General features: G+C 40.3%; 1 protein-coding gene across 4 annotated transcripts in view; it reads right to left on the minus strand.

Annotated features, from left to right (window-relative positions):
* Positions 1 to 17,384, minus strand: part of TTC39A (tetratricopeptide repeat domain 39A) — a 46,780-nt gene that overhangs the window by 20,446 nt on the left and 8,950 nt on the right. For all 4 annotated transcript variants that reach the window (XM_083447927.1, XM_083447925.1, XM_083447928.1 and 1 more), the window contains 6 exons: positions 9,525 to 9,656; positions 8,347 to 8,423; positions 7,914 to 7,981; positions 6,972 to 7,036; positions 6,298 to 6,397; positions 2,460 to 2,525 (listed from right to left, as the gene is read on the minus strand). In XM_083447927.1, coding sequence (XP_083304053.1) covers positions 2,460 to 2,525; positions 6,298 to 6,397; positions 6,972 to 7,036; positions 7,914 to 7,981; positions 8,347 to 8,423; positions 9,525 to 9,656 — 508 coding nt within the window. The remainder of the gene's footprint in view (positions 1 to 2,459; positions 2,526 to 6,297; positions 6,398 to 6,971; positions 7,037 to 7,913; positions 7,982 to 8,346; positions 8,424 to 9,524; positions 9,657 to 17,384) is intronic.

Raw genomic sequence — 17,384 nt, forward strand, 5'->3', positions numbered from 1 at the left:
ACCAGGATGCTCAGCTTAAACACCCAACAGTAGCTCCAGAAAACTTACCAGCTTGGCCCCCAGTGTCCACGACTGAGGTAAAAGACCTAATTACGCAGCTAAAAAACAACAGAGCCCCAGGCATTGATCACCTGCCCCCTGAACTTTTGAAGTCCAATATTGACTGGTGGGCACCTCTGCTTGTGGCACTATTCTCTCACATTGATTCATTTGGTTTACTCCCCGACAGCTGGGCCATTGAGGTAATCATCCCAATATTCAAAAAGGGCCCTACATGGATCTGGCCAGCTACAGACCTATCAGCCTCTTACCTATAGTTAGTAAATTATATGCAAAACACCTCCACAATAAATTAATCAACTGGATTGATGCTGAGACTATCCTTGTGGAAGAGCAAGTAGGATTCAGGCAAGGCAGATCTACTATAGACCATTGCTTCGTCCTAGCCCACCTCATAGATAAGTACGCCAAGCAATCCTGCGGCATGCTGTATGCTGCTTTCATTGATTTGAAAGCTGCTTTTGATTCAATCTCATGAGTAAGTCTATGGGCCAAATTAAACACCTCAAGCATAGACAAAAGATTATTATATCCGATTAACTGCCTTTATAAAGACAGGAAGTTTGTTGGAAGTGTGTTGCTCTACAAATGGCCAACTTACAGGATCTGTCCCAGCCACAAAGGGAGTCAAGCAAGGATGCATTTTAGCCCTGGCACTCTTTAGCCTATACATAAATGATATGGTCCAGTGCCTAACATCTTCAGAATTCCACGCTCCTAAACTGGCCTCAAAACCAATCTCTGTACTATTATATGCTGAGGATGCGGTCCTCTTATCCCAAACAAAAATAGGCCTAAAAAGATTGATAAGAGAATTATCAGTGTATTACCAGAGATAACACCTGGTCGTAAATTATCAGAAAACCAAAGTTACGGTTTTCTCAAGAAAATATAGGCCCCACAGTTGGCGTATGGACAATCACCCTATCAAACAGGTCAAAGCTTTCAAATATTTGGGCCTTATCTTCCAGTCCACAGGGTCATGGGGAGCACACCAAAAATGTGCAAAAGAAAAAGCATCCCAAAGTGCCAAGACTTTGACTCGCTTTTTCCATACAAAGGGTGGCAAATATATACCATCAGCCCTAGAAGCCTTCCAAGCTAAACCCCTAGCACAGCTACTATGCAGGGCTCAGATTTGGACTGGTAACCACCTTGGCACTTTGGAAGCTGTTCAATCAAAGTTTCTAAGGCAGATTTTTTCGGTACCGCCATGCATCCCAAACGCATCATTGAGACTGGAGGCAAGTCTCTCTTCAGTAGAACTATGGACTTGGCAAATAACTTTTAACCTCTGGCTTCGCCCAAACTCAAATCCCCCCGGTTTACTATCCCTAGTACTTCAAGACTCCCATAAAAGTGCCTGGCTTAAAACTGTCTATCAAAAACTTCACTCTTGTGGCCTATCACCACAACACCTACTCACTTTGGGCCCCACTAAAGCAAACAGTCTAACTGGTCAGCGTCTAAAAGATATTGAGCACCAGAACAAACTGGCCACTATAAGGAAATTCTGCCCTTGGTATGTTCAGTTTTCATCTCCCCATTTTGATTCTCTGGCCCCATATCCGCACAGACTTATTATCCCAAAATAGATGTGCTTTTACACTTGCAAGACTGGATGTTGTACCATCTGCAGTACCTGAGGGTCGATTCCAAAAGATTCCGCCTGAGAAACGTCTTTGCCCCTGTGGAGATGGTAGCACCAAAACAGAGGCACAAGTCCTCCAGTCCTGTACTCTCTACAAAGACCTTAGGAACGAGATCATCACCCCACTCATACTAACCACCCCAGAGTGCTCAACCACTGCCACAATGTCCTTTCTTCCAAAATGAGCAGATAACAGCAAAGGTTGCTAGGTTCATAGCAGGGGCAATCAGAATAAGGGCCACTAACTGACTGCTGATTCAGGACTTTAAATTGTGCTTTTATATCAAATTTCCTTTTCTGCATATACTGTAATGCTTTACTGTTGCTATGGCCATTGGCTAATGCAAATAAAGTTTTATTTATCTTATCTTATCTTATCTTACTGTAATGTGTGTGTGTATGTGTAGCAGTTCTTACTTTTATCTGTACTGCATAGATGCCGACTAAATGTTCACAGTGGTGGCTCCTACCCTGAAATAATATTAGCTTAGGAAGCATTTGGGAGCCAGCTATGGGGTGCAACTAAAAATGTACTCATTTACCCAGGCATTTGCTGACTGCTAATACTGACTGCTGGCATTTCGGGCTACTGCAATCAATACTGATGTTTTACAGGTTTTTATTTATAGGATCTTTATTGTTGTATTTTATTATTGCCCAGAGAAGTGCCTTGGTATGTCTTTTTATATGACAGGTGGCATATAAAAGATTTTAATAAATGAAACAACATAAACAAACATATACTTGCCTTATTTCCTGAAAACCCAACAAACTCCAGTAACCGTACAATCCTTGATGGTAACATAGACAAAGTCTATAGAAATAAAAACCAAAGAAAATTTGTGGGAAGAAAGTTATATATAGATATACATTTATTTTACCTGCAACATCTCAGAAAAGATATTTTACAAATAAAAGGAGCAGAACAAGTTTCATATCAAGCTCACCTAAAATGGCTTCCATATGTCATGTTTGCCATACCACACACCCCTCCATAGCACTGAGCACAATGCAATTTCTTCTTATTTGTTAGTTTATTTAGTACTACATGTTTAAGCCATATTTTAGGGCAAACTCTCCTAAGGCATATTATTTACACATAATGTGGAGAGTTCCCATGTCAGCACAAGAAATAATGGGGCAGGTGTGGGAAGATGCGCAATGCCTCCATAGCCTTGGGCCAATTAGAGATGAGCAAGTCATGGGTCAAGTCATCTTACACCAGAGTGGAGACAACACATCTCTACCAGGTAACAAGCTTGTGAGGTTGGTAATTACAATCTGCCATGGTAATGAGGAAGGTCAAACAGTAGGCAGGGTTAGTTTTCTGTGTGTGTTTTTGCTTTTCCTTCCTTCATTATGAAAGCAGCAGTACAAAGTGGTGCCTTACAGTCTTATTATTTGGGAAATAAGCTTAACAAACATATCTAGAAGTGAAGCTGAACCAGTGCTTTTTTTCTGGGGGGGATGCAGGGGTACGCATACCCCTAAACATTTTGTGAATCTAAGTTTGGTCTCATTGAGGGGCAGTATTTTAATACGAATAGGAAAATGAGAGTACCCCTAAACATTTTTTAAAGAAAAAAAGCACTGAGCTGAATCATCAGAAAAGACGATTCCAGTATGAAGGAGCCACTTCTGTTATTTTTGTTCAAGTCACCTTTATAAATGAAAATCTTGACATTTGACGTACTTATACCTGGAGCCATATTGGGCATTATGAATCAAAATCATGGTTCAGCAACTATCTGAGTTCCAGATTACAGGAAACCTTCTGCATGTACAACTAAACATGCAAAACACCCACCCCACAGATAATTGCATAAACATCAGGGGAGGAGCGTGCAAAGTTACTCCTCTGTTGCTGAACATGTGAGCTTATAATACCACACATGTGCAAACTAAGAGCCTAGCTATGTGTTACTGTACTTTAGTGATGCAATTAGCAATTGAACTGTGGGTTAAAAAAAATTATACACGGGGGGGGGGCTGTCGTCAACAATGAGTGGGGGTTGTTAAGCCTTCTCTCTCTGGTGGGGTTCAAGAAAAACTGGACTGTGCGCAGCAATCACCATTAGAAAAAAACATCCCTTCAGAACCAATTTCTAATAAAGGAGGATGAGGTGTTACTGGAGCAGGAAGACTTAAATGTTACCTTCTTGCATACTGAAGGTACCAATGAAACTACCATCCCCTACTCCCAATATTTCCATTGTTAAAAACCACAGTGCAATTGCTAATCACATAATTAATATAACTTGTAGTTAGCTAGCCCCTACAAATTCTACAAACAGCTCACAAGTAGCTCACAAGCAGATATTGATATAAAATATAAAATCAGAAGGGTCATAATGGAGGGAACCTTCCTGCAAATTAAAATTGCAATATCATAAAAGCTTTTCATCAGCACAGTAGCTCTTCAATACATAATGCTGCCCTTATAACATTCTGATTACTGGCAAGAAACAAGCTATATATAATAGAATAATCTGAGCATTTCCAGTGTGACAAATATAGCTCTTGCAAACTTGATGAGTTTGAGCTTCAAGCACATGTTGTAGGGTTTCACACATTTCCTCCCTGAAAAGGCCTTTACTCCTTCACACAGCTTAATTCATTTCCTGAAGTGCTTGTAATTTTAATCACTGTAGCCTAAACGTTCTGTATAATTGGTATCTTGTGATAAAATTTGCACAGGTGAAAAGCATACAGGAAATTATGGCGAGGACTAGTTTCTAGAAACTCAAAGCACAGAAAGCTTGTGGGGCACTAATGAAATTCTATTTTACACTGGGTTGCCAGTTGTTAGAATCTGTTAGAAAATCTTCACCAGTAAAGTGGTTTCCCAAATGCTCTATGGAGTAGTGATATGGGGCATGGACCCAAATGCTAACAAAGCCTTAGAAATAGTACAGAACAAATTTCTCAGGAAAGTGCTCTCGCTCCCCAAGGGGACCCCAGCTGCTCTTATACGTGTTGAAGTGGACATGACAACAATATGGGCTAGAATTGACTATCTGTGTCTAAGCTATGTGAAAAGACTCCAATCTCTCTCGGAGGAGAAATTCCCCGCTATTTCCCACACTGAATGGGAACAGTCCAAATGCTGGAAGGCTGGCATCCAAAGCCTCTTGTCCCACTTATTAATTACAAGATCTTCAGGTGACCATGAAGATGAATAGGAGGCACCTACGAGATTGTCTCTTTAGGTCTGATGCAAAAAGGGATTTATCCATGATTGCCTCTACCAAATGTCCACCATGGTTCCCACTTATTAAAATGGAGCACACCCGAGCTAGATATCTGACAAAGCTCCCACTTGCCGTACTAAGAATCACTTTTACAAAATTATGATTCCAATCGATGCCCTCAATGGTGTTGGACAGTCAGTATAGCAAAGTACAGTACGAGGAGAGACTTTGTATATGTAGGCAACCCTGTGTAGAGGATCTGTACCATTATTTATTGCAATGCCCACTATATATAGATCCAAGAGACAAATTTATATAACCCCTGCTTATGAATGGAATACACTCTAACAGGGTGGAAAGAGTGAAATGGCTGCTGAGCGATAATGATGACTTTGTAACCTATAAAGTAGCACTATATGCGTTGGCAGCTAAGAAGATCAGGAGAAAAGAGCTAGATAAAATAGCAGTCAACTGCAAAGGGGATTCGGACACTTAAGCTGGCATATTTTACCTGAGATTTCCCTGCTATTCTAGTTTATGCAACAAATAATTTCTAGGAGACTTGACCGTGTTTTTTTGCACTAGTAGTGCTAAATGTTTTTATGGTTATTGCTGTTTTTCCTTTTGTTCCCCTTGTGAACGATGCCATGGCCTTTGGGCTAGCGCAACAGAGTCTATGAATAAATATACAATAATAATCATAAAATGATCAACCATCATGACAAATTAAGAACAAACCACCATCAAAGGCTTGGGAAGTAAAGTGGCTTTAAGCAAGAACTAAAATGCTAGCCGGTCACAACTCACGAGATTATTCTGGTTCCACAGAGAAGGCTCACCCTGGAAGTTGCCTTATATTGAGTCAGACCATTAGTCCATCTAACTCACTACTGTCTCTCCCAACCTCACCTGGAGATGCTGAGGACTGAACCTGGGACCTTCTGCATGCAAACTTGATGCTCTACCACTGAGACTCAGCCCTTCTGCTGCAGGCCACAATACAATCAGGAAGGCCTTACTCGCATACCTCAACAGCCAGGCAGGCTGATATTGAAGAAGGCACTCCCTAAAATAGCCTGATCTCAAGTTGTTTAGAGCCTTCTAAGCCAGTACATGGGCCTTAGATATGGCTCAGTCGCAAACTGGCAGCCAGAGCAGTGAGAGAGTTACAGGTGGTGGGAAATCTCATAAGAAAGCAGCTCATAAAACGTTTTAGCCACTACATGGAGCTACTACCACATAGCAGCATTTTCAGCCGCTGGAACCAATTCTTATGTAAAAGATGTCAACTTCAAATAATCTCTTGAACAGTCAAATATAAAGCCAGATGATGGAATACAACTCCCAACAGCCCTAGCCAGAACCATGTATACAAAAAAAAACTGTGATACATACCAGATTAAATGCCCCAACTCCCAGCTTTACTCCACCTTCAAAATGGGGGTGATTTTCTCCTTTAACATAGTGGGGAGAATGTATTAGACTGTCCAGCTCCCTATCAAACCAAAAGATCTCATCAAAACCCAGAATGTAATCCAGTTCTAATACCAATCATGGTCTAGCACTTTGAAATACATGACAATAAGAGCTACTGCTAATATACCATTTACCCAATACCCATGGTATGAAGAGAGTACCAAAGATGGCCTTGCATCTTTTGAATTTCCTCCCCACTGGGGAGGTGCACATCACCCACTTGCTGGTGACTTTAAAGAGCAGTTAATAATAATAAAAAATTCATTCCACTCAGACTTTTATTAATGGCCTCACTTATATTTGTGATTCATTGCTGTTGTTTCAATTGTGAGTTTACTGGTTTTGCTTTTAGATTCATATATTGTATTTATTAGTAACCACTCTAAGCTGCTTTATGAGAGTTTTTACTTTGAAAGTGCAGGATATAAATACATTAGATTGATTGATTAATTAAAATAAAATATCAGCCAGAATCACTTTAGACTAGAGCGAAGCCTGAAGTGCAGAGCACCAAACATAATAAGCAATAAGTTTTGATTTGGATGGATGCCTGGAACATAATAATTGTAAAAAAAAATTAAAATGCTACATACCTATATGTTTGATAACTGTTTCTGACTTTGATGCTGCCTTTGATAAAGCTAACCATGTTTTCATCCTAAGGAAAATACAATAGATAACACATTTCAGCATACGTGTACACATGAAAATCCTCTTGCTTTTGGGGACAATGACTATAAGTTAGTTACAAAATCTAGACTGGTAAATACTTAAGGGTCAGTCTTTTCTAATACATGCACATATACCTTTAAAAAAAAAATCTTTAAAATTTTGACCTTGTTAAATACCTAACACAAATTTCAAAGCTCTAGCCCTTAGTTTGGATACATCAAGTAAAAGAGAAGCAGAATAGTAGTATTCCTTATTAATTAACACTAGAAAAATGAGACAGGAAGTATTTCATTGGAGAAGAACCTATTATTACTGACTTTGCACAAAAGCCACTGTTCCTACATGCTTTGTAACGATTTGGAATACCGATGATTAGCATGGGGCCATCAGCTTTAGCTAATCCAAGACACATGCTGGACACTTGCAAAGGCATCAGAAACCTTAGAGAAAGCAGGTATCAGGAACAGTGTTCGACTGAATTGAACTTGCAAAATGCAACCAGGCCACCCTGACACTGTAGAGTTTGATAAGGATCCAACAAGCTGTCTCCATCTCAAATCGAGGACAAGGAAATCTCTGTGAAAAGTAAGTTACAGAATGATTTATCAAGTCCCCATATTATAAACTGGAAACATCCTGACTTCCTAATTAAACTTGCTTCTCAGTGTGTGAGAAGCTACATGTTATGCAAAATGCATAAAAGCAAAGCTGCATGGTGTTGGTGTGGGTAGACGAAGAAAGAGATTCTTATTAACATCACCTGCCCGACTCACTGTGATCTCAGTAACCATGGTCTTATTGAAATTAACTGAGGCCTCACATTCCTGTTTCCACAACAATGTTCCAAAAACAAATGCTCTTACCTGAAGGAATGTAAGAGCAGCTCTCTGAAGCAAACATTCGGCATAGCAAATTTCTGCATGAATTTCCTCTTTTTAAAAAGGGGGAAAGGGGAAAAAAAAATATGAAGTGAATAGCAGGAAAGCTCCACCACCAAATGGAACAGTGTCATCATAACCACTACAATCTTCCACATTATAATACAACCACACCTCAAAAATGTCCACATTAGGATGTTCTATTAAGGCTGTTGCCTGGATGCCCTTGTTTTTGAAGATTAGGCAGGTGGTGACCTTTCCAGTTGTGGCTTCCCACCTACACAATTCTTTCCCCACAGAGGCTTGCCAGCTGCCCACTCCTGAGCTGTTAAGCACCAGGTGAATATTTATTTATTTTACCAGGCAGTCATGTGGACAGAAACAGGAGCTAATGTTTATTTTTGTTTATTTTTTTTACCTTCAGTTAATTGGTCAACATTGTGTCTGTGCACTAAATTGTTGAGTGAATCGGCCACGGTGGATTTCTTCCGAAACCTACATAAAAACAAAAGAGGCTGGAAATGTAGAACATATTGACAAAACCCTTTAGTCATATTGGCCTTTAAAAACTAAGCCTAACAATGCAATCTTATGCATGTATTATCAAAAGCAAGTCCAACTGCTGAAAGCTAAATAGAAAGAGGAATGGAGTCTAAGTACATCTAAACTATATCTGCATATATTCTTGCTCCAATATCTTTGTCTTTTTTTTTTATTTCAGTGCTTTTCCTCCACTCTGTCAAAACTTTAGATTCCAATCCAAGGAGATTACAGACTTGAAATTTTAATTTATTACTCTGCAAAATGCCAAGTACACAGAACAATATGTTCTTATGCTCAAAGTGATTTAAGAAAAGGCTGTATGTATAATTAAAGGTTTCATATACTATTTTTCAATTATCTTTTACATTACAGTGGCACCTCAGGTTACATACGCTTCAGGTTACAGATTCCACTAACCCAGAAATAGTACCTTGGGTTAAGAACTTCACTTCAGGATGAGAACAGAAATCGCGTGGTGGTGACGCGGCAGCAGTGGGAGGCCCCATTAGCTAAAGTGGTGCTTCAGGTTAAGAACAGTTTCAGGTTAAGAACGGACCTCTGGAACGAATTAAGAATGTAACCACAGGTACCACTGTACTTCGGCATACTACATTTTGCCATTATATTTCTATGTGTTAAAATTTCTGACTAGGAACAGTTGGGACTCAATGCCTTTATGTGGTCACCTCAAGCATTTTCTGACATAAACATTAATCTCTGTTTAAAGCGGTATGTTATTCTATAGTGTTTATAGTCCCACAATTGTCATTTTGGCTGCATGACAATAAATAAATATTTCCGAAATGGCTTACATGTGGCCATATGTAGGTAAAGTGCAAGTAAAATTATACCTTTCGACTTTAATGTAGATGACTGCATTTATACACGGTGGAATCCAACTGTCAAAAAAAATTATTGGTGGCACATGAAGGTTCCTAAGAATCCTTTAGCGTTTTCCTCTACTAAAACATTTTCTTCATTCTTACTGTTGCAAAGCTGTCTTGTGTACTTATTCTATGCTTTTGACCATATAGAATAATTCTCTGTGCTTACTTCTGACATATGGCTTGAGCTTCTTTCATTGTGTTTCCAGCATTCAGTATGTCCTGAGAGTCAAAGGTCATCATGGCTTGCATTTCCAATATGGTGGCATATGTCAATGCATGATACATACTCCCCTTTGTTCTGTGGGAAACAAGTTAAAGGGAGATACATCTATTCTATGATATTCACAGAAGCCACAATAAAGAGTAAAGGAATGAAAACAAAAACAATGGCCTTAAAGGTAGGAGGTCAAGGGAGTGGAGAGTTAGAAGCAGCAACACCCAGGATCACTGAAGGATATTTTAAAAGCAGGATTGGAAAACCTATCAGCCCAAGAGCCATATTCCTTCATGGGCAACTTCCTGTGGAGCACACGTCAGTGGTGGGAAGAGCCAGAGCGAAAAGGTACAGAATAATAGGTGGGACTCTTTCCTTTGTACAGTTGGCTACATTCCAGCCGTGCAAAAACCAGGTTTCCATGCACACAAGTCCATCCAGGCAAGCAAGAGGCATTACCACACTTCAAGGACGCATTCCAGCCAAGCAAGAGCATTCTAGGAGGGTGAAGGGCAAGGTGTGATGGGACATGGCCTGGGAAAAAAACTGAGGGCTGGATAGAGAGGCCTAAAGGGCCACATTCAGTCCATGGGTTGGAGATTCCCCTCCCTTTAAAGAACTGGACTTTGTCCTTGAACATCACAGTGCCATTCACAACACAACCGCTTCTCTGAATAGCACAGAATAAACACTGCAGTCTTGCTGTAGACCTCATTTCTTAAATTTCAGTCCAACAATCCTATCAAGATTGAAGGGCTCAGACAAGCAAAGATATAAGAAGGGCGGCCAAGGTGATACTGAACTGCTTTTTAGAGGCAGCATGATGGTACATGGTCTTGGCTTTACTTTAGCCCTTGCACATGTTTGAAAACAAAACAGCTGTGTCTGTACATCCTGCAACACACATTGAAAGGATACCTCCTGAAGTAAAAATCTTATCACCAGAAATAGAATCCCTAATATTAACATCTATTACTGTAATGTGTACCTACCTCAGAAATACTGAAGAGACCAAGCTCAAATTTTTACTAAAGTTCTGTCTGCTCTACAGAATTTTCTGGTTATAATTTTTGTTGGATTTGGTTTTCAGTGCTTAGAACATGTATTCCCTTTGTCATCTACTCCTATGGGTTTTCTCTCCCATCCCCCACAAGTATGTCTGCATGTGTTGGATGGCGGTGGCAACTCGAGTAGACTATCTTAAAAGATGTTTTTAAGGGTTGGGTCATCGATTATGATCCTTTGTTACTAGACCACTTGTAAAGGTTCACACAATTGACTGCACTGGTATATGGTCATCTAGTTATTTGCACCACTATAAAAAACCAGAAAGATGGGAATGCAACAAAGACTGGGCTACCAGTCAGAAAGCACATAAAGACCTGCGTGCTGCCTTCTGTCATCGAATACATCCTAAATGGTCCTTCCAGGAACCTCTTAGTTTTGACTGTTGCTACTGGTTCCTGTCAAAGCAGCTTCTCTCCTTATCTGTGGGCATTTTTTTCTCCAAACAGTTATCTCCTTCAAGCAAATTTAAATCCAAAAGATGTAGCCCCCCAGTATATCACCATAAGACATATAGGTTCTCTCATCTCTCCGTTATTTGACTCCTCACCATCCAAACTGCAGTTCCTCAAGCTAGAGACCTTGCATTCAGCAAAGCTACACTAACACAGAAGCCAACAATGGGGCAAACCCTTAATTAAATTACAGTCTCCAAAGTAAGGAAAGGAGGAGCTATTAATCGACATTTAATTACACTAGATAAAGCACAGCAAACTGTGGGGATAAAGCACAGCAAACTGGGGAACAATCTGCATTGGGAGAGAAGAGAGGGATTTGTCTGACTCACAAAGAGATCTTATTTATATGTTAAACTGGAGATAATCACAGCATACCCTTAAGGTTTGTCCACAGAGGTACTTTCTCCTTTTGGCAAAAGCCTTTCCACCTCACATTTATGACACTGTAAAATCAAACCCATTACTAGCCCATCAGGGTACTTGTAAATACAACCATTTAATGAAAGGTTGCTACTTCTTCTTGTAGTATATTTGTACAGATAGTTGGTGTGTTAGATACCACAGAGCAATCATAAAATGTGTTATAAGTGGTACAGAAGCCAATAACTTATTAGCTTGTCTACTTGGGCTTGCCAACATATATTGACCCCCTGGGGTTGAGGGTCAGAAGAGGTAGAAAAAGGCCTGAGGTTGAAAAGCAGTTTAGGATGTACAGTGCAATCAAATTAACAAGGAACTATGAGCCTCATAAGGGACGCGGGTGGCGCTGTGGGTTAAACCACAGAGCCTAGGACTTGCCAATCAGAAGGTCGGCGGTTCGAATCCCTGCGATGGGGTGAGCTCCCGTTGCTCGGTCCCTGCTCCTGCCAACCTAGCAGTTTGAAAGCATGTCAAAGTGCAAGTAGATAAATAGGTACCGCTCCGGCGGGAAGGTAAACAGCGTTTCCGTGCGCTGCTCTGGTTCGCCAGAAGCGGCTTAGTCAAGCTGGCCACATGACCCAAAAACTGTACGCCGGCTCCCTTGGCCAATAAAGCGAGATGAGCACCACAACCCCAGAGTCGGTCACGACTGGACCTAATGGTCCCTTTACCTTTACTATGAGCCTCATAAATAAAGGGCACAGGAATGTACAGAGTGAATCTCCTTTGCCAATGAATAACCTCTGCATTTAATAAGCTGATTCCACAATATTACAGTATTCTCATATCATGCTGTTTTACTGCTAAAAAATGTATACAGGTGTTGTTATTTTTCAGTTGTTTAGTTTCCTTTTTTATATAATCATAGAATCATAGTATTGGAAGGGACCCTAAGTGTCATCTAGTCCAACCCCCTGCAATGCATCATAGAATTTTTGCATTCTACAATTCCTAGGAATGGGAATGGAATCTACAATTCCTAGAAATGCCTCAACTAGAGCTAGGGCTTTCTCGGCTGTGGCTCCAATCTGGTGGAACGCTCTGTCACAAGAGACTAGGGCCCTGCGGGACCTGACATCTTTCTGCAGGGCCTGCAAGACAGAGTTGTTCCACCAGGCCTTTGGTCAGGGCCCAGCCTGACTCCCTCCTCTGGCAACCTGCCCTCCACAGAATTTTGCTTAACGGTTGCCATTAATTTGATTTTAATTAATTTTTATAATGGAATGTTTTTAGAATGTTGGATTATTTGATTGTTTGATTATTTAATTGTTGTTAGCCGCCCTGAGCCCAGCTTCAGCTGGGGAGGGCGGGATATAAATAAAATTTATTATTATTATTATTATTATTATTATTATTATTATTATTATGGTGGTTGATTATAAATAAATGTGGATTTTATACTGATTTATTTTACTTTATTTTATTTACATTCCTAAGAATTTAGGTTGAGCCTCATTACATCTTTAACAAATGAACTCAGAAGTTTGGGAAACAATAGTTTATCTTTACGTTTGGGCAAGATAAAAGCATTGTTTTGCTTTTGCTTTTGTTTTCTCTCTCCATAAGATGTATTCTTGTATTCCTGTGCTGCACCTACATTTTATATATTTCTCAGGTATTTTCTTTGGTGTGTAATGGCAAACACAAAACCTAGATAAATTAGATAAAATACTTCCTTGTTCCTGCATTTAAGACAGGCATTACATGATGCATGAATACCAATTCAATTTACTAAGGCAATATAAAAACTTTGAAATAGCATTTATGTTATAGTCCTGGTCTTTCAATAAAAAGCTAGCAAAGTGCTTTTCTGTCAGGACTGGCAGGCACTCAGATCAGTTATGTTCAATACCATCAGGAAATTCAGTGCATTATTCTGATTCATATCAAAACAATGAAATCAGAATTTGAGAAACCTAATAACTAGATCTGACATTTAATCTACAATATATGGACTACAAAGAAGCTTTCATCTACACTGTTAAATCCTGAAATAGCTTTTGCCCATCAGCTTCTATGAGCTAGAAGAAAGTAACCTTTTGTATTCCTTTGAGTTACCTGTTCCTAAAAGATTCATAAGTCCTCCCTGCATGAAGCGACCAGATTTGGTGTGTCAGCACCAGCATTTGGCAAAGGAAACAGAGCTAGGCAGCTAACAAAGTGATCCTAACTTCAATTTATGCATGCTCAATGAGAAAATAGACACCTACTAGGACAGAGGAAAATGGTCATTTTGGGTGGAAGCATCATCTTTCCCAATAGGTGAATCTCTAACTCATATTCCAATGGGACTACCGGTGGGAAGTGGGGCTGAGACATGAAAGCAAACACCAACACAATGGCAACACTCCTTAATCACTTGCCAATAGCTTCTAGTTAGTACCTAGTCACAGGAATGGTCAATCATATTATTATTAATTATTATTATTAATTATATATTATTTATATCTCACCCACCTGGCTGGGTTTCCCTAGCCACTCTCGGCAGCTTATAGCATATATAAAAATACAACAAAACATCAATCATTTTTAAAAAAAGAATATGCAACCAATTATTCATCACTATCTCTATGTGTCTCTTGCATCTACAGGCAACCAGCCAACATACACAGTGGCACTGATATTAACCACCCACAGTGTCATTCGGAGACTGAAACTAGTAGGAAGCCAGTTACTTATTATTTCAGGGCGCTGTGGTCTAAACCACTGAGCCTAGGGCTTGCCGATCGGAAGGTTGGTGGTTCGAATTCCCGTGAAGGGGTGAGCTCCTGTTGTTCGGTCCCAGCTCCTGCCCACCTAGTAGTTCGAAAGCATACCAGTACAAGTAGATAAATAGGTACCGCTCCGGCGGGAAGGTAAACGACGTATCTGTGCGCTGCTCTGGTTCACCAGAAGGGGCATAGTCATGCTGGCCACATGACCCGGAAGCTGTCTGTGGACAAACGCCAGCTCCCTTGGCCTACAGAGCGAGATGAGTGCTGCAACCCCAGAGTCATCTGTGACTGGACCTAATGGTCAGGGGTACCTTTACCTTTTAGTGTCTCTCTCAGCAAATACACGGCAGGCTGAAATATAAATAGTGTAACTATGCCAAACCTAGTGATTCACAGATGTAGAATCATTTACTGCCCCAAGCACCACCAACTCTCATGCACCTTTCAAGGGATACAGAGGCTCTGAAAGGACAAAAGCTGAAATGCAATAGGGTTACCAGTGTTGTCAGAACCCACTTCTCTATTTTTTACAAAGCCCTTCACACTCATGCAGTTTGCTCCTTGAATCCTGTATCACTCCCCCCCTCTCTCTCACACACACACTTCAAAGTTTTGCAGCTTATGATTATACAGAATATAATTAATACTTCATTTTCCCTAGGTGAAGTGGTATCTGGAGCTGCAACATTCTGGCACAAGGGAAAATTTTATCAAACAAATGGAATATGCTAATTTTATATGATATGGCTATATGCTTCATAGCTCCCCAGTGAGCTTCTGCTTTTCCTTCTCCACAAGGATGCAGTGCTATGGACACCACCACACAAAAGAAATAGCAATCGCCAGCCTATCCATATTGCTAGTATTTTTTTTTCCTTAACAAAGCTGGTGCATCAAAAGTTATTTCAGCGGCTTTACAAGAATGGTACTTAGCAATAAACCTGAAATATTATCAAAGATAAATTCTTGCCTGCTGTCAGATAAAGTAAGGCAGTAAGTATTTTCCACTAGGAGAAAGAGAGGGAACGTGTGTGTTTATAGACCGTGAAAACCCATTTAGATTCACAGGACACTGAAAGAGTCAATGATGAGGAACAGATGTCTCTGAAAGAAAATATTGTGTATTATTATATGCCTGCCCCACTTCTACCACCATTCCCTTGACACAAGCAGTGTGTCAATAATGAAGCTCATTTGCAGTTAAATTAAGCTCCCTGTTTCTCCCTTTGACTCTTTGGGGCCATCATTCTGTATTCAAAGACAAAAAAAGGAGTTGACTGACTCCCTAAGTTAAAGTAGTTTAACAGTGAGAAATAAATTCACATGTAAAATCCAAGGATACCTAGTCATCTCATTAAACCAATTCAACAGGGGCTCATTTAAGCAATAATCAAAACCATCTGCGATGAAGTGTATAACATTTTTAAACAAAGGATGTGGCTCCCATCACTTTTGCAGGCGCCCCCCCTCAAATTTTATATGCAATGATTTTATATATATAGATAAAGGTTTAAATAAATGCAGATTTTCCCATTAATTCCCAGGTCCCAGTAATATTTTCCACTTTGCACATAGCATCCAAAAAGACTGGATGTCATTTAAAGAGAATTATCTGTTTGCATGTCCTGCCTATTCCAGGTTAGACCACATATGCTTTCATATCCTAGAGCTACCATTTTTCTATCTATCCACCCTGCTCCTTGTGCTGCTGCTAGATGAGCAGAGCTTAGCCAAAAGATTATGGCTGTCTCTGCCAAATGTAGTGACATTCCAATTCAATAAAAGATATATTTTTTGTCATATATATTGAGCACAGTGATACATCGGTTTACGAACTTAATCCGTTCCGGAAGTCCGTTCTTAAACCAAGGCGTGCTTTCCCTAATGAGGCCTCCCGTCACCGAGGTAAAGTTCACAAACCAGGACACTACTTCCGGTTTTGTGGAGTTCATAAACCGAATAGTTCGTAAACAGGGCTGTTCTTAAACCGAGGTACCACTGTACACCATATTCCATTCCGCATGGGACTAAAACAGAAAAATGGAGAGGTGGGTAGGGAGGAGAGGAAATAGGGAGACAAAGCTGGCTAACATCATGCAACCTTTGAACAATCATTTTCAATTATGTCCTTCTTTGTAAAATTGTTCATAGCAACTAAGTATAATTTAGTAGGGAAAGATGCAGTCAAATTGAAGTAGTAGTTGTAAATTAAAATCAGCAACAAATAACCATTGGAGAATTTTAAGAAACAGTAACTGGCGTACCAGCATTTCAAGAACTTTGTAACTTGCAAGTACAGTGGTACAAACAGCCTAGTTAACGAACTTTTTGGATTACAAACACTTCAAACCCAGAAATGAGTTGCATATTTTTTTTGGTATACGAACGTACTCCATTCAGGGGTGCACTTCCGTTTTGAGTGCCACGCTTCTGTTGTCCGGCAGCGGAGAAGGGGGTTGTCACAGTGTTTCCCGCAGCTGCGAGGAAGGGAAGCTGCTGGTTGGTGGGTTCGCAACTCACCCCCATGCCGCTACAAGCGGAGATCAATCCCTGCAGAGGCTTGGGAGGGAAGCTGCACGCCTGCCAGCCAACTGGTTGGAAGGCTCGCAACTCTCCCCCATGCCGCTGTGAGAGATGCGATCTCTAGGGAGCATTTCCAGCAACAGTGTGGGGGGGAATCTGTGTGGATCAGTTCAGCTACTGATTGATTGATTGATTGATTGATTGTGTGACTGAGGAAATGGATAAAAGCCCCGCATCCAAACAATGACTATCTTCAGTGCAGGTAAGAAATTTTTTTAATTTTCATTTTTATCATCTACAATACTGTTTTATTTATTTTATAGTACAGTGCATTGATTACTGATTTCATTTTATGGATCAATGGTCTTATTAGATAGTAAAATTCATGTTAAATTGCTGATTTAGGGGTTGCTTTTAAAAGTCTGGAGGGGACACGGGCGGCGCTGTGGGTTAAACCACAGAGCCTAGGACTTGCCGATCAGAAGGTCAGCGGTTCGAATCCCCGCAACGGGGTGAGCTCCTGTTGCTCAGTCCCTGCTCCTGCCAACCTTTACCTTTACGTTAAAAGTCTGGAACGGATTAATCCATTTTGTGTGTGTTGGTTTAAGAACGCTTTGGTTTAAGAACGGACT

Source organism: Podarcis tiliguerta (assembly GCF_965153285.1).
Source record: "Podarcis tiliguerta genome assembly, chromosome: 6".
Lineage (NCBI taxonomy): Eukaryota > Metazoa > Chordata > Lepidosauria > Squamata > Lacertidae > Podarcis > Podarcis tiliguerta.